Source organism: Melanotaenia boesemani, chromosome 2, assembly GCF_017639745.1.
Source record: "Melanotaenia boesemani isolate fMelBoe1 chromosome 2, fMelBoe1.pri, whole genome shotgun sequence".
Taxonomy (NCBI): Eukaryota; Metazoa; Chordata; class Actinopteri; order Atheriniformes; family Melanotaeniidae; genus Melanotaenia; species Melanotaenia boesemani.
The window spans coordinates 22,456,587-22,481,983 of record NC_055683.1 but is presented as its reverse complement, the minus strand read 5'-3'; the positions used below and the strand labels follow the sequence as shown (position 1 = coordinate 22,481,983).

Here is a 25,397-nt window from a genome sequence, read left to right as displayed (position 1 = left end):
TAAAATATTTCCACAATCCACAAAGAATATGCCAGCAGGATTCAATGAATTTTCCTTCATTACGCTTAAATTAGCACAAATCACGACACCACTCAGTTTAGTTGTGTAAGGGCTTTATTCTGTCACAACAAAAACCAACAGTAAAAAAAATCTGTACATATTTAAGACGGAAAAAATTACAAAAAGCAGTGGTAAATGAGACCATCAATGTAGACAGATGGATAAAAACTTTGTCAAAAGCTGCCTACTTTTTATGAACGTTAGGAAACAGGCCTGTAAAGGACCATTTACAGTCCTTACTAATACAGAAACACATTCTATTTTACATGATCATCTTTTACAAATAAGGACTCAGTCTTGTCTGAAATGTAATTTTTACTCATAAAAAAAACACTACTGTACACCCCTCCCCACACACTTCAATTTTACAAATTTCATATAAAGCTCTCAAAGCACCACAAGATGTCATGAGATTGTTTTAAATTTTGCACCCTAAAACATTTTTGTGCTGAGCAAACAATCTCAAGCTGAGGTCAGTCATAAATTCATCTGCACCATAACGGTCAAATACATCCGTTGTTCCTTCTGCAGCCTTGCAGGTATTCATCCAGGCCTGTGTGTGATCATGGACACAGATGTCTGGATTAGGGAAAGTCTTTAGCAAGAAGCTGTAGAGTGCTTTTCTCAAGACCCAAGATGATTGCATTGAGATAGTGCAGAAACCTGGAGAAGGGACATAAAACATTAAAAAAAAAACTTGCATACTGCCATTATTTCTTTATCCAGTCACACTTCTAGCATTTATTTTTAATTGTTCCTTATGTGCTTAAAACCTATACATAACCTTTATTACATCCTGCATACAAATCGTACCAACATCTACTGCTGCTGACAGCAAAAACACCATGAACCCAGCATGCTCACCTTCGTTTAACTTTTCCTTGCTCCTTAAGCTGCTCTGATCTGCAGATAGTCCGCATGACTGGCAAATAGTCCAAAGCAGCTGCTGGTTTATTGCCAAAAGAGCCAAAAACTCCTCTAAACATCAGACTCTCCATCAATTCTCTCCTCCTCTGGATCAACCTATAACATAACAGACATCAGCTTCATTTATTTACGTTACAGTCAAGCAAGTTTACACAAGTCAAAGACTATAAAGACTTACTGTGGGGGACAGGGACCATCCGGAGTGAAGCTGTAACTTTCCCGATGAGCAGCAACTGGAAGGGCGAGTTCAGCAGCCGCCTCTTTCCCCAGCTCCCCCTCTAGTTGTTGGACTTTGTCCCAGGCTTTCGCCACTAAAGCCTGGCACTTGTGGAAGCTCAGGGCCTCCACAGCCGCCTGAACCTCTAAGACACAGCCCTGTGTCGACCTGCTTCCTCCATCAGTCTCCACCCTAGACTCATCTGTCATTCCGTCTTTAATGACTGCGCTGACTGTTGACAGGCTGTGATTGTTTCTACTGAGTGGATGGAAAAGCAGGGACGAATCAATGTAGGACATGTTGTCTAAGAAGTCAGCTAGTGATTCAAGACACTGTGAAACTGGAAAACTTTTTATTCGCTCTTCTGGAGTCAGCAGCTTCCTTCTTAAGTTTTCTGAAACGACATGAGTCTCAACCTTCTCTTCAGCCTGAGGTCTGCTCTGTGGCTTGCAAAGAGATGGAAATCCATCCTCTGAGTCTGACTCAGAGTGAAGTCCATCCTGCTCAGGTAGACAGTGTCGTTTTTTGTACTTCTTCATTCTACTGGATACTTTAACTGGACTTCCACTGTCTGAGCAATCAGCAGACTCTGCAGTGTGCAGTGAGGTGACAGTGGGAGGAAGTGTGTCTGACTGCAGAGGTGTTGATAATGGCTGCTGGTCTTGTGATAAAGAAACACAATGTTCAGGTTTAGAGGTATTTAGCTCTGTGAGAGGTAGAGGTAGAAGGGTCTCCATGTTGGAATAGAGCAGATCAACTCCTCGTTGCCTGCTGTGTGTCAGCAGTTCCCAGCAAACGGTCTCCTCCATCAAACTCTGGCTCTGTTGAAACAACACACCTAGTTACAAAACTTAACTTTACACTCTCTTAACCTAAAGCAACAGCAGCTGCAAGACATGAATGAATCAACATCACAACGAAGACATGTTGGACAGTAAGTTCTCACACAAACATCTTTGTTCATGGACTGTACCTCTTCCTGGACATCGTCCTTGTCTCTGACTCACCTTAGCAACTTTTATTCTAGAAATCTAGATCAACCTACAAAACTCATCAGATAGACCCCATCTGACTGATGAGCGTGGCAATAACTTCTCCCATGTTAAAGTCTAATAATTTACTAGATTTTCTGATACAACTGTCAAAGATGTTTATATCAGAGCCTTGTATGCATTTGTAATCACTGTTCAAAGCTCTCACACATCTCGCCTTTGAAAACAGTGAGACGTGGAAAGTAGGATTTGTACATTACTTTGCAATTTGAACACTGTCAGTGTTTAACCATTCATTACGATGTTTTTAACTTTTTGAGACTAAAAATGGATTGAAAGTCCAGTTATGTTACATAAAGGATGGCGTCCACTCACATGTGTGTTTTTACCTTGAAAAGTTCCCAAATGTCTCTCTCAGGTTCCATGTTCAGCAGGCCCAGCTTGCTCTCAGTGCAGCCTGTGTCACAGGGAGGTAGATCGGACAGCTCAGTCTTAGGCTTGTCAGCCGACTCTTCAGTCTCTGGCTTCGTTTCAGCTTTTAATGCAAATACGGGAGAAAAAAAAACAGAAAATTACTGACCACAGAAACATTTTGTCATATTTCTTTTGTAAAAACAAATCTGAAGTACTGACAAAATTGCAACTAAGTTTCCCTCACCACCATTTTTGCCAGCATGCATCAGCGACTTTGTTGAATATTGTCCTCCGGCGCTGCGAGCCCAGAACTGCAGCTGCAGTAAACTCTGCCTGATGTCGCAGCCATTGAGTCTGAGCAGCGAAGCGACGTCTGATGGGTTTGTCCTCACGTTCTCAGCCAGACACAGCAGCTGCAGGTAGCTGCCCGCATTCAACTGCAGCAGGGAGAGGACGATCAAAATAAAATAATTTATCTTTTGTTAGCTGATCAACCCACATTAAACACCTCGTTCAGGGAAATGATGTGAATCAGATGCAGGAAGTCTCCACTTACAACTGAAGGTGTTTTAAAATGGATTTCATCGAAGCATCCATCGAACATGCTGCTAAAAGCAGGATCTGAAAACATACAAGGTGTGTAAATACAAGACAAGCACACACTCTGAGGCTTTACCTGATAAATATTGGACACACTAACCGCTGGTGGTGAGAATCACTGGCCTCTTTGCAGTGGTCATGAATGTTTTGATGGCTGCTAGAAAACCTGAGTCATCTTCAAAAATGACATCCACTTCTTCAAACAGGATAAGTGATGTGGCCGTCTTCTTGCTCTGCTCTTCAGTGGTCTTCTCAGCTGCCGGTGATTTGGCTGCAGGGTCTTTATTTTTTCTGCCACTCTCATTTGCTTTCACAACTTTTTTGGAAGCAGCTACAAGAGATGAGAAAATACATCAGGCAAATGCACAAAGCACTCATCAAGGAATGTCACAAGGAATGCATCTTTACCAGTTTGTTCATTTTTTTTAGTGTTGGGTGGCTCTTTGTTGGTTGGCTGACCCATTTTAAAGAAGTTAGCCAAAGACATTGGAGCCAGTCCTCCTTTTTTAGCACCTCTTGGTGACTGGGGATGTTTCCTGGGAGATGAAACCACCCTGCGAGGAGAGTTAACCTTTCCTGAGAGATGAAGGATAAAAACGTTCAGTTCAAAGTTGCATGAAGTAATGAGAGCAATCTGGATAAGCTAGTTAAACTCATCCGAAACAAAGTTATCAGCGTTCAGATCTGTGCATACTTGGAGAAGATCCAGGCTTGATGGCGCCAGCACTGCTGCTTGTACCATAGCTGTTGAAGTAGGTGGGTTTGTGGGCATTGACCCCCTGACTATCCACCTGGTGTGACTGAGTAGCTTCCTTCAACTGGGACAGAATAAGACGGCCACTTCGCTGAGAGGAAGCATTCACCTCAAACACCTTTAAAGGAAAATGAGAAAATAAGGACAGTGATGTTATCCATCTAACGTGCATTGCTTTTAAAATCATTCCACTAAAATGATGGATTTGTACCTTGAAGCCCAGCTCCTGGGCACAAGCATACACTGCAGCGGTTTTTCCTACTCCTGTAGGTCCCGTAATAAGCATTGTATTACACAACATGTCCTCTCCATTCTCTTCTCCACAGTCCCAGTCTGAGTCTAGACAGAAGAAACCATCATGTGGTGAAAATAAAAGTGCAACAAGGCAGTAGAGGAAGTAAAGAAAAGAGAAAGAGTCTCACCATTGCTGCCTTCCTCGTGTTTCTTGACCTTCTGATTTGTTCTCTCTTCTCTGTCCGCACGGAGTTTCCATTCCTTCAGCCAACTAGACAACAAAGGAAACATGTGAACCAAAAGTTTTCTAATATTGAGCAATCTTGGTAAGTAATAACGAAGACCGCAGTGCAAATACAGTGGTGAGCTACATATTTCCTCACCTGTGCAGCTTCTTCACTGAGGTAGTGTTGTCTATGATGTCACTAGAGTGCTGGGGCTGATACTTGTCTGTCCACAACACGTCTTCCATCACCACATCTACAGAAAATAAAAGGACACTGAGTTTCTTGGGATAAATTGGGTTTTAGCTTTGCAATATAATTTTAAGTAAATTTGTGGCAGCGCATGTTTGCAAAAATAAATGAAGTTAAAAATATTGCTATTGGAATATTGTACTTCTTTTAAAGGATCAAAGACTATCTGTGTTATTAGGTGATTGTCACCAGTCTGCAAACACACCTTTTTTTATTGCATCCTCGACCATAATCAAGTCATCTATTACAATCACAGCATCATCCTCAGATGTACTGGGAGCAGATGTCAGTGAAGACTTGGTTTTATCCTTCATCCCCTCCTCCTCCTCCTCTAGTCTGGACCTTTGAGCTCGTCGTGTTCGGCCTCCTCTTTTTGGTGCCTTTGGTTCGGCCACAGAGACATTCTCTTCTGAATGTGTAGACCTCTGCTTCTTAGCCACCTTCACCAAATTTCCCCCCTCATCATCCTTCCTCTTCCTCTTTCCTCCAACAGATTCAGCTAGTGATGGGGTGCTGGAGCCATCTTTGGTCGCGGCTACTTGTTCTGGTGAGTAAATATGATTGTACAGGCTCTAAATGTTAGCTGAATAACAGTTTAAACATAAATCTTCATAATTTAATAATAAACAAACACTTTTGAGTGCTAGTACTTGAAAAATTAGGTTAACAGTTCATACTGTAAACCTGATTAATAATCTTTAATAAAATGCAACAGAAAGCTGATGCTTTGTAAACAAATTCATCTAGTTTACTTCAGTGCACTTCTACTGCAGCAGCAACCGTTAGTGAGATGCTGACCTGAAGCTGTGAGCTGCTGCTGATGGTCCGTACGTCTCTTAAGGAGGCGGGAGATGTGCATCTGTGCAGGGAAGTGAGGGTTAGAAGTGCTTAACTCCTCCATCAGAAGCTGACAAACACTTTCAGGAATCTCCGATCTCCAGCCCGACCCCTGAAAAGAAATGTCACTGTAAGTCTTTTCAGTGAATCAAAAAACGGAATAAAAAAAACAAAAACAAAACAAAACACAGCAATTCATGACATTTATTAGCAGGTAAGAGGCAGCTAACAGAGGAACTGCCCCCTGGACATTTTGAGAAAAGCATTAGAAGAAAAACATCAACACACCTTTTCACCAAAGTTCCTACATGCTGGTACAGTCTTCACACAAAGCGAGCCTGTAACATGTGGAAGTGGGTTTAATGTTGGACTCCAAAGCTCTTTCAGATGACTTAATGCTGAAGACTCAGGCCATGGCAGATTCCAAAAAGGGCCATCTGTAAACACACATAAGAAAAACTTTGTCTTAACCCAACAGCCTAACATATACCTTAAACTCCTTCAGTTGTTTACTTAATAATCCTGATTAAATGAAGGGAAACGCGTCTTCTGCTATGAAAGAAGAGCTTACTATTTTGCTGTGTCGTGTGTGTAATTGGCTGGAAGGAGGAACAGGACAACGAGTATGCCTCCTTGGTGGCAGCAGTCTTGGCTATCTGTTTTTTAAAGCATTCGGGTAATCCACTTTTCAGGAACTCTCTGCGTGCCCTGAACTGCTCGTCATCCTGGGAGTTCTCTGAGCCGTCCTGACTGCTGTCATCAAAGATGGAAATCACAGCCGAAACCTTCCGAGCAGACTTCTCTTGGCCCAGTGAGGCCACTTTGGAGCCCATAAAAAAAACAAACAACAACAAAAAAAACATATAGAAATACAGTGTTTATTAGATCGTGCTACTGAAATATGTTAAATTATTTGCAGTAAAATGCTACCTGGATGTGCTTTGGCCTCTTTAGTAGCTGCTGTAGCTTTGCCCAGAACATCATTGAGACTGCGCAAAGGCTTCTGGGTTTTACTCTTTTCTGCTGGAGTCTGAGGGCTGGTGGACAAGTCCTCCACACAGATGACAGAATCCTGACCAAACAAACCAGAATAACCATCACAGTTACGGTCACAAGAAATTAATAACAAGCAGGTGCTTTTGATTATGTGTTTTAATATATATATATATATGTGTGTGTGTGTGTGTGTGTGTAAAGTCAAAGAGCAAAGTTAGTAATGTGCAGCATTTCACAGAAATGAGGAAACAAAGAAAATCTATTTACAGCTGAATAGTGATTAAAAAAAGAACTTAACTTTTTCAAAACCTTAACAAAAACAAAGTAGTTCTGTAGACATGTACTCAACCTTTAAAGTTAAAATCTGAACGTGCTCTCAAATTTATAAAGAAGCATCTGAATATAAATGTAAATGTACACCTACGTAGAGATGAACAATGCAACATTAAACTCAGGGTTCATACTCATTTTCCATTTCATCTTACATTTGTATATTTAAATATTCAGATTAAGTCATCAAGTACAACTATTTGGTTGTTTATCAAATCAATATTAAATCATAGGGTTAATGTGTGTTACATTCTGACAATACATGCAATTATACTGCTAAATAATTGCTAGAAAATTGTTGTTTTGGGTTTTGTAGGTCATGCAAATCAATGCAAAATACTTTTATCAAGGACAAAAAACACTGATAAAACCAACTATCCCTTTTTATATTTTTACTTATCCTTGCTGCTACATTGGTTGATGGTGGAACACTGAGCACTTTTTTGTTTTGTGTTTGTTTTGACTTGATCAACTCGATCAAGTACCTGTCTGTCAGGTTCAACGTGTGCGTGTTTTGTTATGAAATGCCATCATTTCTCCTGCAAAACAAATCTACCCACAGGGATTAATAAAGCCACCTTCTCCGGTTACCTCAGTTGAACATAATTAATATACTATTTTAAACATATTTATATTGTTATTTCATCACATCAAGGTTTGAGAGAACTTTAATTTCAGTTCTCTGTTTGTCCTGTTCATGCTGCAGAATTGACAATAAAGCCAACTTTGACTTATAATGGCTTTTGCTCTCTCATTTGTACTATTATCTTTTATAAATAATAACCAAAATTTAGGAATAAAGATTAAATATTTATCCTGTCATGGTGTTGAGTACATCAAGAAGTGAAATTATCTGTTTAACATAATACTTCTAAAGAAAAAACAACAAAAAAAGTTTAGCTTTCTTAATCAGTGCATGAAGTGAACCAAGTAAACAAGTGTTTTTCCATTTTTGATTTGGAAAATGCAAAAAAAAAAAAAAAAAACATTCAAAACTTTTTTTCCCTCTTTGTTTACTACAAAATATTTTATAATGACTAACAAATTATGCTTCAACGTGTAACGAGCAATTTCTGGATGACTAAATAGTTAAATACTGATTACGACCTTTTCCTTACGCATTCAAACCTCAAATGAAAAGTTCATCTGTGTTGCTGTACCTCATCTTCACAGTAGCTCCTTTTGACGGACGTCTTAGTACGTGAGGAACGCCTTGGCGTGTTCTCCTCCACAGAGGTCTTCTTACTTTGCTGGATAACTTTGGCCTTTTCCACCAGTTTCTTAGCCTGCTTCCTTTTTTCAGACTTACTTGATGTCTAAGTAAAAAAACAAAAGAAGAATTTTGACATATTCCCTGACATTTATCATCCAAACACTGAATGACTACATTAGATTGTTAATTTTTTAAAACCATAATACTTACTTCATTTGTCACAGAAGAGCTTTTGTCATTTCCACCGTCAGTCTTTGATGCGGAAACATTTTTACGAACTCGACTAAATTTAATCCTTGACAAGCAAAAAGAAAAACAAAGAAGAATGTAAATGAAATATTCGGGACAATGCATGCATACACGAGCCATTATTGTGGAGTAGAAACTGAAGGTATTTGTCACCTGATGGGACTTTGTTTGACATCTGGTGAACACACAATCTCTGCAACAAACACTCCATGTTTGGATTTGGGTGTCTTCGGTGCTGATATCTTCAACGGGCTGTCCTGAGGTGAAGCGGCTGTAACGGCAGCATCTGAACCGGTCTGTCTCCTGGTTTTTCTAGCAGGAGTAGTTGGGGTGGGTTGAAGTGCTTGTCTAACCACAGTTTCACGTCTTGACCTCCTCACAGCTGAGGGCGTTGAGGTGGTGGGAGGCTCCTCGCTTTTGTTGTCTACATCGACAACTGCAGTGGAAGTTTCTTCCACAGCAGGTGAGGCCTCAGCCGCCTCTTTTTTGTCTTTAGCTTTGTTTCTTCCTTTGTTTGCAGGTTTCTTTGTGGCTGCTTTGTTTTCCAGACAGACTTCCTTAACAGATGTTGGAGCTGCTGTGTCATTTTCAGCAACTTTGTCTGCAGCATCTAAAATCTTTTCTGCTGCTTGCTTCTGTTTGCTTTGGCTCTTAGCGGGTTTAGTTTTGGACCCATCTAGGCTGGGCTGTTTAAAGGCCGCCATGAACTGTTTCCTTTCTTTTTCACTGCACTTTGGAGTGGATTCGCTCTCAAGCACCACCACCTCGAGATCCTCCTCTTGAAGAACCACGTTGGACTTTCGTTTGACACTTGAAGAAGGAAACTGGTGTCCTGTCTCTGCAGGAGACGAGGCTTTCTCTGCTGGACTACTTGTACTTTTCTTCCGGTTGAAGATTGAAGCGAAATTTCCAACCAGCTTAACTGCTTCATGTTTAGGTGAGACTGCATGAACCTCAGCCTTGATGGTGACAGTTCGGGGGGAGATCTGGACAGATGGCACAAGAGAAACCACATTTTCTCCATCTTTTGGGATGTCCAACTGTCCAGAGTTCACTTTATCTGCTGTGATTTTACTAATATCTTCTTTGCCCTTGTCATCCTTCACGTCCTCTTCGGTCTTAACTTCATTCTGACTACGCAGAAAATCCTCAAAAGAGATTTTGACTGTGCTTTTATTTAACTGAGAGGCTTCATCCAAGCTGTCCTCCTTGGCAGAGCCACACTGTGAACTCTCAGCTTCTTTCTCCTCTGGATGCTTCACCTCCCTTTGCTGCTTCCTCCGATCCTTTCGTGGAGCAGCTTTAACCCGTTTTACTTCACTTTTTGTAGATACAGCTGGGGATAACTCTGTAGTGTTTAATGGTGATTCAGGTTTGACACTGTTCTCACATTTGGAAGAATCTTCTGGAGGTTCATCTCTTTCAGCCTGCTCATCACTGGAAGTCTTTACATCGGTGATTCCGGACGTTTCAGCAGTGACACGATCCTCGGCACTAATCTTTAGCATCAGAGCTTCCGTATCGTTGCCAAGAATCCCACAGCTTCCAACTCCATCTGCTTCAGAGTCTTTGCTTTCACGTGACTCTTCTACAATAAAGCAGCTCAAATTGTCATTGACACTGACAGTTTCAGCTGCCACAAGCTTCCTTGCAGCTTTGCTGGTCTTTCTTCTCCGTTTCTGAGACGGCTGTTTTCCCACCTCTGGGCTGGTGTGTTTTTCAGCAGAGTGAGAGCTCTGACAGTTTTCTTTAGATTGTTCTGGTGAGTTTGTCTTTTCTTTAGAGGATGGAGTCTTCCGGCTAAAGTAGTTCATGATCTTGTTCGAGCGAGGAGGAGAAAAAGGTTTTTCCACAGGTTTTGGCACTGGAGAGAAATAGTTTGGGATTGTCTTGACCACAGGACTGCCACCATCTTTGCGAGACTTTTTGCAAGGCTGTTAAACAAGAGATAAAGTCATTCAAATTAGATAAAGTAGAGGAAGGGATGGGTTGCCTGATAGCAACTATATATAAGGTAACAAATGGGCATACAGTGCTGTGCTAAAGTCTTAAGTCAACCCTGATTTCCTTATAAATTTGCTTCCAAGGAGCAAGACTTTCTTGTATTTGTTCAATGTGGCATTTAGCAACAACTCTCCGGGTTTTCTTAAGGTCTTTTAAAATTGTTCTTAAATACTGGCAGCTTTTTGTTTAACCATTTAACATGGCTATATAAATTATTAAAGGGGCGAGCCATTGTTGAGAAGCAGCATTTAGCTGTTATGCTGCAAACAAATGGAACAAACTGCCAGTGGAGATTAAACTTTCCCCAAATGTAGACATTTTTAAATCCAAGTTAAAAACATTTCTTTTCTCATGCGCCTATGCATGAAATCTGCAGGGTAACGTTTTTAAACTTATCTTGCTTTTAATCATTTTAATGTAATTTATTATTTTATTGTGATTATGTGTTGATGCCTTTTACTATTCTAAATATCTGTAATGTCTTTGTTTTTATGTAAAGCACTTTGAATTGTCCTGTAAATGAAATGTGCTATACAAATAAACTGCCTTGCCTTGTTGTTTCTACAAATAATACATTACAATAGCTAAAATAAAAACCTATTTTAAATAGTGTCTTTAGGCACTTTGCTTTTTGCAGCCAATGTTCAGTTCCACAAAAAAAATCCAGATAACAGTTTGACCAACATGAAGCAGTTCTGTTGCACCAACAAAGTAATTTGTTGATCTACTGTTCAGAAATCAGAAATGGTCTCTGTGGAAAGATGGCTGGAAGAAAGTCACTCTTAAGAAAGGAAAATGGGGAGAAAATACTAACGTATGCCAAGTGTCACAAGAACTGGAGGTCTCATGGAGTGAAATTAATTTCAAATAAATGTCTGTTATTCTTTATAGGACTTCAGTGAATTATTAAATCAATGACATGCTTAAACTACAATAGTGGAATAAAAATCACAAATTGTTATTGTCAATCATTTTTGTTACAAGTAACCATCTACTACAGCACATTGTGTTGCTTTATGTATGAAATGTATTATATACGTTACTCTAACCTTGCTAACATTTTGTAATCATACAAGCCATGATAACTAAAATGTTTGTGCCTGTCCTACTTCTAATCTAACAGCTGTTGATTTTAATTGTCTGCTAAGAATCAGTGTGATAAAATTACCTGAGTGTCAAAGTCCTCAATGACAGAAGCCATAGCCACAACACCAGCCATAATTTGAAGAGATCTGAATAAAAAAAAGTAAATAAATAGTTCACCACAGAGCTGAAAGAGCATTAAATAACTACAAACAACAGACAAGGGTTTAAGTAATTCCAGATAACTATTAATGTAGGCCAGGTATAAGTAATCTATCACATACAATAAGTGTTTTCTCTCCCTCTTATTCACTGGGGGAAAGCAATTGCCAAGTCAAAGTAAATGTTATACCCTATGCAGCATTTACATGTTTATCATCATACAGTAGCAAAGGACAAAAAGGAAAATGTTAGTTGATCTTAATGCTGACATGGCGCCTAGTAACTTCCCCAGTTTTGTGTTCTGACAGGCGCAGAGCAAACGTTAAAGGAAAAACTCACCAACAAGGTTGAATTCGTAACTGACTGCGTCTTCAAGGGATTATTACAGTTTCTTATTAACCTTTAAGCGTGTGAATAAACAGCAGCTGCACAGTTCATTTTCAGAGGCGGACAGCTGTTTGTTTCCAGCCGACATAAGTTTCACAACACAACAAGCTAGCAGACCTCACGAGATGCTAATATCGTAGCAGTTCTGTGGTCCACGGCTCCCAAAAGTGCTCCAGACATTTTTCAAGTCATTCACGGTTGCGTGAAAGAAACGTACACGACATTATACTGATATATTAGGAACTGCACCAATTCCAAATTCTAAATGCATTCTCCTTGACGTACGCTGCCGCTTCAAAAACGCGCCAGACTAGTTCTGAATGAAGAGCGCCAAATTTACCTGACCTTTGACAAGTCAGAATTGTACCAATCACAAGCAAGAAAACGACTCCGTCATGACTTGACGTAGCTTGCCCAAAACAAAGATGGCGTTCAGCGTTGCATTTGATGTGGAGGAAAAATTAACAGCGACATCTACTGGAGGAAATTTAAAACTTGGTGAGACAAAGTGATTTTTGTGATAATAGATTATTTTAGTGGATAAAATTAAAATTCATTATTGATCAGACATAAAAAAAAGAAAAAAAATCAATCACATTTTTCCACAATGATGAATTCTAATGTGTTTAGGCTCCAAACCTAAATCCATATAAGGCTAAAAACCAAGCACATTTTAGTAGTAATTAAATCAATCTGCACTACTACCACCTGGAAGACCTAACAGAGTCCTTAAGAGTAGCAGATTCAGAAAAAGTGTTTACCCAGCAGCAATATGTCAACGCAACTCCCACCCCTAACTCCCAAAAGACTGACTCAGTTATCTTCTTCCTAAATTATTTATTAGTTAAATGAATAAGACGTCATTCAGAAACTGAATTAAGATAGTTTTAAAATGGTTCAACTACAGTACACTGTTGATATTTGACATATTTAACAGTTTTACAATTTTTATTATGTAGCTGTACATTATTGACTATAAAAATAATTATTAGACCATCATCATCATAAATCATTAAGTGTAATATTTAACTGGTAAAAAATTATCTATAACCCTGTTGTTTAGTAAAAAACTATAAATAATGTTTTGCCTTCCATTTTGAAAAGAAAGGTCAGGTATTTTGTTATTGTCTGCCACACCTTTTGGCTAGAAGTCAAAATGAACAAGCCCCACCATAACGTTCACATACTTCGCTTTCATTTTAGAACAAGTTATACGTAGGCTCACACAAACAAGAACATTAGCAGCATTAAGGCAACGCAATGGCCAACATAACAACTGTTTCCAAATCTGGTAAGCAATCTTTTATAAAACTGAAAGTATAGCAACTTGTGTAGAGGCTGTAAACTTGACAAAGGCTGCTCTTCCTGTATTTCTAATGATAGATGCACGCTGACTACTGCAGACAGGCTGTGGTTAAACTAAGAAGCTGATGCAGTTTTTGGGTCATTGCCATAGCTAGCCTCAAAAAAGTTCCAGGTTCTTCTTGTAAACCCCTTCTTGAAGATTTCCGTACTAAAGAGCAACAAGCATATTATGCTAAATTATACACACATTATACACATCTTACTTTAGACCATAGATTGCCCCTTCTGAGTGAACTGAATTAGATGCAACCCTGTAATTAAAGTAACAGGGTTACAAGTAACAGGGTTGAAAATCAATGCTAATGTTAGCTTTTATTCAGGAATATATAATAACTGTGAAAAGTAATGTTACTGTTAACACTGAGGACAGAGTTAGTTATATTAAATAATAAAGAAAATTTTTTTTAAATCAATTTGCATTATTCTTACAGTATGAGTAACAGGGTTGCATTGGTTAGAGTGACACACAGTCAAGGCTGCAATGATTGGGAAAATAGTTTGTCTTGTAGCTTGTGCAAGTTTGTCATTAGGAAGTAAGGACGGGAAAAATTCGGTTTTTGGGGGTGCTTGAGACCTATATAGTAGTTTGAATACTCATTGGGAACATATTTTCCAATAACTATATTTAAATTTTTTCTCAAGACAAGTGTAATTTATACAAGCAGTGCTTGTGCTAGTGTATTGATTACTTGAAATTTTACAGGTGGGACATAAAATGCCCTTCAATTCTGGAATGACCTTTTTATCTCTTGAAGATGTTATAGATCAAGGGCCAGTTTTGTCACATGATCTTTTAAGACACCTCTTTTTTAAAGTACAAGAAATGCATCCTGCCTAATCGGGTCCAAGCCTATGTGGAAAAAGATGGCTGGGCAGGAAGAGAAAAAAAAGTGTATAAAAGAAGCACGCTCCGATGATAGGGGGTTTCTCCTTTTCCATAGCTATACTCCAGAGGGGAATCAGTGAAGGTTAGAATTGTTTTTACTGTTGCTTCATATTTTTAATTAAAGATCTCAGAATTTTCTGAGTAAAAAACAGATTCCATTTTGAAGGTTCCTGAGTCATCCTTTCACATAAGGGTAGTTAAAGGGACTTCGATCATCCTGATACAGGACCAGGTAGGCTACTTCCTCTCTTAGGAGAATTAGATTGCTTTGAGCAGGAGAATAAATACTGTTCAAGCTATATTTACAGTATAAACCTAAAAAGACAGATGGGTTTGCTGTAAAACCTTGAAATTTAGACCTCATTTAGAGGATTTAAAAACAGCTATAATGTTTTTAAGTAAGGGCTCTCCTGGATAAAATAGGGGTTACAGTCAGGTCCCGAAAGTACCCGGCAGTACAACAGAATGTAGAAAAAAATCATGTCACTTGTACAGCATGTAAAGTTTTTAGCTTGAATTTTATGGCGGCAGCTTAATGTGCTGTTGTACTTTAGTATTTATTAGTATAACAATACATAATACACTGACAAGTATATATAATCTTTTCTAATTGGTATAAATAATGTTGTGTGACTGTTATCAGTCATTAACCTGGTCATGCTTTGCCAATATGCAGAACAATCAGTCAGTAGATTTTACATCAACAGTCTGTAAATAAATGATGTTATATCTCTTTTACAGGACAAAGTCATCGTTCTTCAGAGTTGAGGATTGTGTTGATAGGTGGAAGAGAATTAAAAGGAAGTAAAAGTTCAACTGGAAACTTTATACTAGGTCAAAATGTCTTCGACACCAGTAAAAGAACTGCTCAGAGTGTGGTGCAACAGAGGAAGGTGCACGGCAGACAAGTCACCATCGTTGATACTCCAGGATGGTGGTGGATGTACACAAAAGAAAACACCCCCAAACTAGATCAGATAGAAATCCAGAACAGTGTTCATCTGTGTCCTCCAGGACCTCATGCTTTTCTTCTAGTCATTCCTGTTGATACACACTTGCCTCAGATCAGTAAAAAATCACTGAAAGAACACCTGGAACTTTTCAAGACAGATGTGTTTAGTCACACCATAGTACTGCTTTCTTCACTTGCTCCATACAGTGATGAAAATGTGAAGTCCAAAATCAAAAGAAGCCCAACACTTCAGTGGATTCTTCAGCAATGTGGAAACAGAAAACATGTTGTTGATATCAGCAACATGCAGGACGGCGCTCAAGTTCAACAGCTTTTTGAGAAAATCGACTTAATGGTTGCAAACAACGGAGGACGTCACTATAATGCTGAGAGTGTTGATGGAAATGCTCTGAGAGAAGAAATGAAAGTTTTGGCTGAAAGAGCAACAAGAAGGTTTGATGAAGTACAGAAACAAAGAAAGGAACTCAAAAAACTGGTTGAAGGTAAGTCAGATTTATCTGTTATAAAGTAGTGATTGAATGCATTAATTTTAGCTCATATCACTACTTTAAAAAGCTCCAGGCATTTTTGGACTTAAATGAATTTCCAGAAATACAGAGCAAATATAAACAACCAGGTTTTGTGTCTTTAATTTTCAAAAACATTTAAAATTTTATTAAATATAAATTAAATAATCCATCCTGGTTTCTTCTGCAGGTGGCAAAGTCCCACCGCAACATTTAAGACTAGTAATACTTGGTGCACAGTGGGCAGCCAAGAGCTCAGCAGGCAACACTATTCTTGGAAGAGATGCCTTCGATGTTAATGACTGCAACAAAAGAACAATGCATTGTGAAATGAGCCACGGCATGGTTGCAGAGAGGCGACTCACGGTGGTAGATTCTCCTGGATGGTTCTACAATAACACTCTGCAGGACACCAGTCAGATGGATAAACTTGAAATAGAGAATAGCATGTATATGTGCCCTCCAGGACCTCACGCAGTGCTCCTTGTGATCGTCCTGGCAACTGCAATCAATGCATCATACCAGAGAACAGTCCAAGAACACATGAGTCTGTTTACAGATGATATCTGGAAACACACCATTATTCTGTTTACTAGAGGCGACTGGCTGGGAGGGAAGACTGTGGAGGAGCGAATAGAGAGTGAGGAAGGTTTGCAGTGGTTAGTGAACAAGTGTGGGAACAGGTACCACGTCCTGAACAACATGGACCGCAGTGATAGGGGGCAAGTAAAGGAGCTCCTTGAGAAGATTGAAGAGATGTGGGCAGGAAATGAGGCTCCTTATTATGAGGTCGACCCGGACCGTGCAACACAAATCGAGGCTGAAATAGAGACAGGAAAAAAAAAGGCCAAAACGATGAGGAAGATAACCGAACGACAGTCAAGAATACTGACAGAGCTGTTCAATGGTAATCTTAAATTATAACACTTGGTGCCTGATATTTATGCAATATTACCATTTTTATAATTAAAAAATGTTGTTTTTTACAGGAGAGATGCAGCAAATCTCTAACATACGAGTTGTACTTGTTGGCCGGAAAGGGTCAGGGAAGAGTACAGCTGGGAATTTAATTCTCTTCAATGAGATGTTTGATACAGATTATGACACATCTTGGTTGAAGAAGGTAAGTCAGTGTACACCCTGCAGTAAAAAAAATCACACATGGTCCAAGGATGTGTAATTTATGACATGTTGTGTCATGTTTTAGGACCTCCAAGACCAGAATGGAGCTGAAAAAAGTGTGAAATGTCAGGGGAATTTTGATGGAGTGAAGGTCACAGTTGTTGAGACACCAGGATGGTACATAGACACATCAGTACCTGAATGGCTCAGAGCTGAAGTTCTCCGCAGTGTCTCCATGTGTTCTCCAGGGCCTCATGTTTTCCTCTTGGTTGTTCCCATCTTAAAAGCATTTACAGAGAAAGATCACAAAGCACTAGTTGAGCTCTTGATGCCATTCACTGAGAGAGTCTGGAAACACTGCATGGTGCTGTTCACCGGGGGAGAGTGGCTCAATGAAGTCCCCATAGAGGAGCACATCACTAGGGAGGGAAAGACCCTCCAAGAGCTGGTTGAGAAGTGTGGGAACAGATACCATGTTTTCAACCAGAATCATTTTGGTGATCCTGTTCCAGTCAAGGGGCTGTTACAGAAAATCATTGATATGATAACACGAAACAAGGGATGCTTCTCAACTGAAGGGAAACAGAGCACATTTGCAGCATTATTCTGGCAAGCAAAACAACCCATGATGACAGAGGAGGAGTGGAACAGAAGGGAGCAGATGCTAATAGACCGAATGTTGAAAGCCATAGCAAATGAATCACATGTATCATCCGTACCATTTGAGACAATGGCTCACAGCATCGATGACCATTACATTCCAGATAGTAAGTTTGATTGCAATCAAAGAGAATGTGCTAATATTCTCAGTAATAAAGATTTTTTCTAATGCATGACCCTTTCAATTTTCTTTTTCAGTGAGTGGAGATCTCACATCGGAATATGGGAGCATGTCACAGTTTAGGAATAGACGAGCGCATGGCATCGTTGCTGAATGGCTGAGAAAAACAGTAATAAAGTCTCACACCACCTCTGGGATCGGCAGCAGCATTTGTTCCTCGGACACTTATGTGGAACAGTTTGATGAAAGTCTTCAGATCAATGACAATTAAACAACAACCTGTTCTTCTAAAGAAATTAAGAGTCATTCCCAACAACGAGAGTCCTAACGAACCATGCAGACATTATAAGCAGAAACTCTTTAGTAAAAACAGACGTGACACAGAATCAGGATGGAGAGTAAGGCAGCAGACAATTTAACATAAAAAATATTCTGATAAGCGTTCAGACCTAATAATAGTGATATTTCTGATTCATGAGTATTATCTCTGATACTTTAACAAACATGAATACTGGACTGTTTATGTCATATTTAAGTGAAAAGGACTACAGGCGTAAGATCACAGCTGTATATAAAAATGTTAAATAATTGTAATCATGTAAGTGTACAGATTATATTTTTAACTATTTGCTGTTTTATGCATGTATTATAAAAACTGTAGCGTTGAATTACTGAAGCAATATTGATCTATTTGTAATCCAACTAAGCAAACATTTACTGGTTGAAATTTATCATCTACAGGCTTGATGAGCTACCTACAAATATTATGTCATAATATCTAACAATAAAAAAAGTTACCCTTATTACCAATAGTATGTGATAAGCAAACGTTTCTCTGTTGAAGTTTATAATGTACATGTTTGATCAGATAAATATTGTATATTGATGCCTAAATCATGAAAAATATTTTAAAATGTTTTTAGTAGTAGTAGTATCATTATTTTCATATGATTTAAAGAAGCTACATCATTTTTTCTAATGTTTATTGTTTTCTATGATCTCTCTCAAAGAAATCACCTCGTCTTAATCTGCAGAACAGAAAAGTGAAATATTATGATTATGTATTCATTATCATTAGAGTTTGTGTTCCAAAAAATGTAAAAGGATTTAAAAAATATATTTAATTTGTTCAGGGATGTATGAGCTTGTTTGTTTTCTGTCTTTTCTGAAAAATGTATTACATCATGTGTGTCTAAGTAAACAGACACCCTCCAGTCTCGTTCCTTGTGTTCATAAAGAAATCATCAGTACATAAAAATATACTGGTAAGAGTTTAGTAAAGCAGCCATCAAGTTGAAGGTAAATTGAAAGCAGATTTAATGCAAACCAGTAGGGTTAAAATTGTGAAATAAGTGGACAGCAGATTCAATCCCTTTGTTCCTGTTCAGGTTCCTCAAAAGAAATAGCTGGCTCTGAACTTTCACTCTCCCGTTCTGCTTTCCAGGCTACTGGACTTTGTTTACTTTTTTTTATTTTTTAAGATTACGTTGGCACTAGTAGCCTTTATTAAGTAGTAGCTAGACAGGAAAGACAGTAGGAGAGAGGGGGAGTGACATGCAGCGCAGGGCCCCAGGTTGGGATTCAAACCTGGGCCAGCTGTGCTGAGGACCTACAGCCTCGCTACAAGCAGAGGCTGCTCTACAAAGTGAGCTGAACACCTCCCCGAACTGTGTTTACTTTTAACAGCTCAAAGATTGATTGCCTTGCATCAGTTCTGAGTAAAATCCTCGTGACCCCATTCAACCGTCTCCTTCTTTAAAAGTTTATTTGTTAAGAACAAAAGGTCACAAATTCCTCTTTCCACAGGGACACCGACTGTAGATGATCTTGAAAGTTACAGTACATTGCTGATATTTTACTAAATTAAGGATTATAGTTGTAGATTATTGATGATTATTTCTTAAAGCAGTTGATATGAAAATATGTTTAGAAGGTAATAAGGTCTTTGGACACCTGCTTAATAAATAATAAAAAGGTTTGTTACAAAAAATGGCATCCAAAACAGATATGCAGAATCTGTGGGGACTCCTAAGTCAATTTTGGAAAATCCCATAGTTACAAATCACTTTATATAGAGAACTGAAACAAAGAACTCCCTCCACTAATATTTAAATCTAATCATGAGACATACGAGGGATGTATAATGCTCTACATGCACTGTTCATGTGACCTGTAAAGGAAACAGACCGGTACCTCTAAATGTGTTCAGTACACCTAAAATTAATCGGTACATCCAAATTAGCTTATCTGTGTAATGCTAATGATCAGACACTACATTATCAATTATATACATTATGTATATATATATATATATATATATATATATATATATATATATATATTGTTAAATACTGTTAGGTGTAATGTATGTTAAAATATTTTGGAATATTTTAAAAAATAGATGAAAACCTCTCTTGTTGCCATAAAATGTAAATAATGTCTTGATGGCCATTTTGAAAGAAAGCCAAGGTGGTGTGTTAGCCCCACTACAAATATTTCTGAAGTGAAAACTAAAAATCAAAACCTCATTCTTGATGTGCTGACAAAGTTCCCATCCTTGTTTTTACTTTCATATGAGAACTAGTTATGCTGAGGGAAGACAGTCAGTAGCATCAAGTTAAAGCAATGGCTAACACACCTGCTGTTTCCAACTCTGGTAAGAAATATTTTAATAACACTAAAACTATGCAGCAACTTCTGTAACTGCTTAAAATTTGAAAAATATATTTGAAATAGTTATTTCATATTTTTTTAACCTTTTTTTAGTCTACAAGCCAAATATGCCAAATACCAAATAATTTGACTTCAGGCTTTTTGTCTGCATTTGTGTGTCTGAGAAAAACAATCATGTCACTTGAATGTCAAGTTTTCAGCTTGAATTTCCAAGCAGCAGTTTTGCCTGACAAAGACACCTCAGTTTGCATCAATGGGCTGGTGTACTTTAGTATTTATTAGTATAACAATACATAATACACTGACAAGTATATATAATCTTTTCTAATTGGTATAAATAATGTTGTGTGACTGTTATTAGTCATTAACCTGATCATGCTTTGCCAATATGCAGAACAGTCAGTCAGTAGATTTTACATCAACAGTCTGTAAATAAATGATGTTATATCTCTTTTCTAGGACAAAGTCATCGTTCTTCAGAGTTGAGGATTGTGTTGATAGGTGGAAGAGAATTAAAAGGAAGTAAAAGTTCAACTGGAAACTTTATACTAGGTCAAAATGTCTTCGACACCAGTAAAAGAACTGCTCAGAGTGTGGTGCAACAGAGGAAGGTGCTCGGCAGACAAGTCACCATCGTTGATACTCCAGGATGGTGGTGGGGATTTCCACGGGAAAACACCCCCAAACTGGATCAGATAGAAATCCAGAACAGTGTTCATCTGTGTCCTCCAGGGCCTCATGCTTTTCTTCTGGTCATTTCTGTTGATACACACTTGCCTCAGCTCAGTAAAAAATCACTGAAAGAACACCTGAAACTTTTCAAGACAGATGTGTTTAGTCACACCATAGTACTGCTTTCTTCACTTGCTCCATACAGTGATGAAAATGTGAAGTCCAAAATCAAAAGAAACCCAACACTTCAGTGGATTCTTCAGCAATGTGGAAACAGAAAACATGTTGTTGATATCAGCAACATGCAGGACGATGCTCAAGTTCAACAGCTTTTTGAGAAAATCGACTTAATGGTTGCAAACAACGGAGGACGTCACTATAATGCTGAGAGTGTTGATGGAAATGCTCTGAGAGAAGAAATGAAAGTTTTGGCTGAAAGAGCAACAAAAAGGTTTGATGAAGTGCAGAAACAAAGAAAGGAACTCAAAAAACTGATTGAAGGTAAGTCAGATTTATCTGTTACAAGAAATGTGCATCTTCAGGCATTTTTACTCTCTAAAAAAATCTTGCAAAATACAGAGCAAATATAAACAACCAAGTACCTTCACTGTAAAAGAAAAGAATATTAGTAAACTTAAAAAGTAAAGATTTTTTAACTAAACCCATCTAAGAGGTTCTGGTGTTATGTGAACCTAAATAAAGAAGGTAACTCAAAGTATAATGTTAAATTTAACAAAGATAGGATAGCTATTCACATCTACTTATGTCTTTGGGCTAAAATAACTCATGTTGTTAAGCTAAAAATATCTTTTAAAAAGTTGAGGTAACTTATGTTTAGAAGTTACCTCAACTTAATTGCATGAGTAAATCTGAATACTAATATGAGGTGTCAGAGAGACAATCCTTCATGCTTACACGTGCAACGTCCATACTGAGGGTCTGAGGCTTGAAGGAACCAGCTTGGAGCAAAGTAACGCTGCTAACCACAACACCACTGTGCACCCCAGAAGCTGTGTATTAAAGAATTCCCTTAAAAAAACATTTTAATTTCAACATCAACCCTAGCTGTTTTGAATTAACCTTTGGAAAGTTCAAGAATGGAGCATATTTTGTCATGTCAACTTACATCAAGAGTGTAAATCACAATCAAATCACATTACATTGAACAAACATAAGACTACTATTCAAATTTATTCATGCAATTACATTGTTTCAGCACAAAGACAAGAGTAGTCCTGAAAAACTACCCTGTCTTTGTTGAGGTTTATACAACATGGAACCCCCTGAGTTAACTCAAAAAAGAAATAAATTAAAAAATTAAAAAACTTAAAAGCTGATTTCCTTTTTTCAACATTTGGAGCACCTTTTGTAACAGGGTTCGATTTCATTTTCAGTATTATTTGAAATTTATTTAGATGCTGATTAAATAATTGATCATGCTTTTGTTTCCAAGATTCTGAACATATACGTAATAAATACTAAGAATAGGATTTTAAAAACTAAAGTTAAATGGGACATTCAATGACAACCACCATCAATCACCAATCATTTTTACTTTTAACAGCCTTTAGATGATTCATTTTCTGTGTGCTCTGAATAATTTTTGTTTTCTTCTTTTGTTGGTTACAACTTCTGCAGGTGGCAAAGTCCCACCGCAACATTTAAGACTAGTAATACTTGGTGCACAGTGGGCAGCCAAGAGCTCAGCAGGCAACACTATTCTTGGAAGAGATGCCTTCGATGTTAATGACTGCAACAAAAGAACAATGCATTGTGAAATAAGCCACGGCATGGTTGCAGAGAGGCGACTCACGGTGGTAGATTCTCCTGGATGGTTCTACAATAACACTCTGCAGGACACCAGTCAGATGGATAAACTTGAAATAGAGAATAGCATGTATATGTGCCCTCCAGGACCTCACGCAGTGCTCCTTGTGATCGACCTGGCAACAGCAACCAATGCATCATACCAGAGAACAGTCCAGGAACACATGAGTCTGTTTACAGCTGATATCTGGAAACACACCATTATTCTGTTTACTAGAGGCGACTGGCTGGGAGGGAAGACTGTGGAGGAGCGAATAGAGAGTGAGGAAGGTTTGCAGTTGTTAGTGAACAAGTGTGGGAACAGGTACCACGTCCTGAACAACATGGACCGCAGTGATAGGGGGCAAGTAAAGGAGCTCCTTGAGAAGATTGAAGAGATATGGGCAGGAAACGAGGCTCCTTATTATGAGGTCGACCCGGACCGTGCAACACAAATCGAGGCTGAAATAGAGACAGGAAAAAAAAAGGCCAAAACGATGAAGAAGATAACCGAACGACAGTCAAGAATACTGACAGAGCTGTTCAATGGTAATCTTAAATTATAACACTTGGTGCCTGATATTTATGCAATATTACCATTTTTATAATTAAAAAATGTTGTTTTTTACAGGAGAGATGCAGCAAATCTCTAACATACGAGTTGTACTTGTTGGCCAGAAAGGGTCAGGGAAGAGTACAGCTGGGAATTTAATTCTCTTCAATGAGATGTTTGAAACAGATTTTTCGACAGCTTGGTTGAAGAAGGTAAGTCAGTGTACACCCTGCAGTAAAAAAATCACACATGGTCCAAGGATGTGTAATTTATGACATGTTGTGTCATGTTTTAGGACCTCCAAGACCAGAACGGAGCTGAAAAAAGTGTGAAATGTCAGGGGAATTTTGATGGAGTGAAGGTCACAGTCGTTGAGACACCCAGATGGTACATAGACACATCAGTACCTGAATGGCTCAGAGCTGAAGTTCTCCGCAGTGTCTCCATGTGTTCTCCAGGGCCTCATGTTTTCCTCTTGGTTGTTCCCATCTTAAAAGCATTTACAGAGAAAGATCACAAAGCACTAGTTGAGCTCTTGATGCCATTCACTGAGAGAGTCTGGAAACACTGCATGGTGCTGTTCACCTGGGGAGAGTGGCTCAATGACGTCCCCATAGAGGAGCACATCACTAGGGAGGGAAAGACCCTCCAAGAGCTGGTTGAGAAGTGTGGGAACAGATACCATGTTCTCAACCAGAATCACTTTGGTGATCCTGTTCCAGTCAAGGGGCTGTTACAAAAAATCATTGATATGATAACACGAAACAAGGGATGCTTCTCAATTGAAGGGAAGCAGAGGAAATTCTCAGCATTATTCTGGCAAGCAAAACAACCCATACTGACCGAGGAGGAGTGGAACAGAAGGGAGCAGATGCTAATAGACCGAATGTTGAAAGCCATAGCAAATGAGCCAGATGTATCATCCGTACCATCTGAGACGATGGCTCACAGCATCGATGACTATTTCATTCCAGATAGTAAGTTTGATTGTAATCAAAAGTAAAAATGTTCTAAAACTAAACAATTTTCTAATGTATAACATTTTGACTTCTGTTTCAGTGACTGGAGAGCTCACATCAGAATATGGAAGCACATTAGAGTTTAGGAATAGACGAGCGCATGGCATTGTTGCTGAATGGCTGAGAAGAACAGTAAGAAAGTCTCACACCACCTCTGGGATTGGCAGCAGCATTTGTTCCTCAGATTTCTATGTGGAACAGTTTGATGAAAGTCTTCAGATGGATGACAATTAGACAACAAGCTTTTCTTTTAAAGAAATTGATAAAGTTGAAGCATAAAAAACTGTATTAACAAAGTGCAGAAATTACAGTCTTATTAGGCAAAACAGATGTGACACAGAAATAAGGCAGCAGACAATTTAACATAAAAAATATTCTGACAAGAGTTCAGACCTATGAGTATTTCTGATTCATGAGAATTATCTCTGATTTTTTAACAAACATAAATGCTGGACTGTTTATGTCATATTTAAGGGAAAAGGACAACAGGTGTAAGATCACAGCTGTATATAAAAATGTTAAATAATTGTAATCATGTAAGTGTACAGATTATATTTTTAACTGTTTGCTATTTTATGTATGTTTTCTAAAAACTGTAGAGTTGAATTACTGAGGCAATATTGATCTGTCTGTAATCCGCTAAACAAACATTTGTTGGTTGAAATTTTTCTTCTACAGGCTTGATGAGCTACCTACAAATATTGTGTCCTAATTTGTAAGAATATTTTTTTGTGTGTATGTGTGTGTTAACCTTATCACCAGTCTGTGGAAAATAATGATAATAATAATGCCGGGATTGCTATCCCTATGTGGTAATTCTCCAGCTAAAAATAATTCCATCTTTTAATGGAATTGTGTTAATGTGTGTCTCAGTGTTTGTTTTAATTTGGACTTCACTTAGCTGCATATAGCACTATATGAATATATGTAGATAACGTAATTAACTGAAGTACAGATTTTTAGTAGTATGTTTATATTTTAAGTGTTTCAAATTAAATTATGATTAATTATGATTAAAAACCTTTGTTACTTGTTAAACAATGGTATACGTTTTCAATATTAATCTATTTGTAAAACTAGCCAGAAAAAAGATAGATTAATTGATT

At 38.3% G+C, this 25,397-nt stretch overlaps 2 protein-coding genes across 3 annotated transcripts; one reads left to right on the top strand and one right to left on the bottom strand.

The window, feature by feature from the left end:
* Positions 1 to 102: 102 nt before the first annotated feature.
* On the bottom strand, positions 103 to 12,270 carry atad5a (ATPase family AAA domain containing 5a). Of its 2 annotated transcripts, none has more exons than XM_041975041.1 (22): positions 11,888 to 12,270; positions 11,472 to 11,535; positions 8,453 to 10,233; positions 8,261 to 8,345; positions 7,998 to 8,153; positions 6,442 to 6,583; positions 6,083 to 6,331; positions 5,800 to 5,948; positions 5,473 to 5,623; positions 4,880 to 5,218; positions 4,582 to 4,678; positions 4,387 to 4,469; positions 4,176 to 4,303; positions 3,905 to 4,082; positions 3,619 to 3,786; positions 3,311 to 3,541; positions 3,167 to 3,231; positions 2,855 to 3,047; positions 2,586 to 2,731; positions 1,166 to 2,025; positions 925 to 1,083; positions 103 to 723 (listed from the first exon to the last, which is right to left on the bottom strand). In XM_041975041.1, exons 2-22 carry the CDS (start codon positions 11,520 to 11,522, stop codon positions 645 to 647), a joined length of 5,490 nt encoding a protein of 1,829 aa, XP_041830975.1. In that variant the 5' UTR covers positions 11,523 to 11,535; positions 11,888 to 12,270; the 3' UTR covers positions 103 to 644. The 2 variants fall into 2 exon arrangements, with proteins under 2 accessions (XP_041830975.1, XP_041830983.1); XM_041975049.1 differs by having other exon boundaries at positions 2,858 to 3,047.
* An 820-nt stretch (positions 12,271 to 13,090) lies between these two features.
* Positions 13,091 to 25,350, top strand: LOC121657180. Its single transcript, XM_042012586.1, has 12 exons — positions 13,091 to 13,226; positions 14,928 to 15,641; positions 15,856 to 16,572; positions 16,655 to 16,788; positions 16,873 to 17,554; positions 17,646 to 17,836; positions 20,636 to 20,639; positions 20,701 to 21,414; positions 22,552 to 23,268; positions 23,351 to 23,484; positions 23,568 to 24,249; positions 24,332 to 25,350. The coding sequence occupies exons 1-12, from the start codon at positions 13,196 to 13,198 to the stop codon at positions 24,523 to 24,525; spliced, it is 4,914 nt and encodes a 1,637-aa protein (XP_041868520.1). The 5' UTR covers positions 13,091 to 13,195; the 3' UTR covers positions 24,526 to 25,350.
* Positions 25,351 to 25,397: the final 47 nt, after the last annotated feature.

Excerpts from the sequence above, each read along its gene's own strand:
- atad5a (XM_041975041.1), bottom strand. The coding sequence starts at position 11,522 with ATGGCTGGTGTTGTGGCTATGGCTTCTGTCATTGAGGACTTTGACACT. Across the intron at positions 6,332-6,441 it reads AGAGGCCAAAGCACATCCAG|TGGCCTCACTGGGCCAAGAG; the intron begins GTAGCATTTTAC and ends TGGGCTCCAAAG. Across the intron at positions 4,679-4,879 it reads CGAGGATGCAATAAAAAAAG|ATGTGGTGATGGAAGACGTG; the intron begins GTGTGTTTGCAG and ends TATTTTCTGTAG.
- LOC121657180 (XM_042012586.1), top strand. The coding sequence starts at position 13,196 with ATGGCCAACATAACAACTGTTTCCAAATCTG. Across the intron at positions 13,227-14,927 it reads AACAACTGTTTCCAAATCTG|GACAAAGTCATCGTTCTTCA; the intron begins GTAAGCAATCTT and ends TCTCTTTTACAG. Across the intron at positions 24,250-24,331 it reads TGACTATTTCATTCCAGATA|TGACTGGAGAGCTCACATCA; the intron begins GTAAGTTTGATT and ends CTTCTGTTTCAG.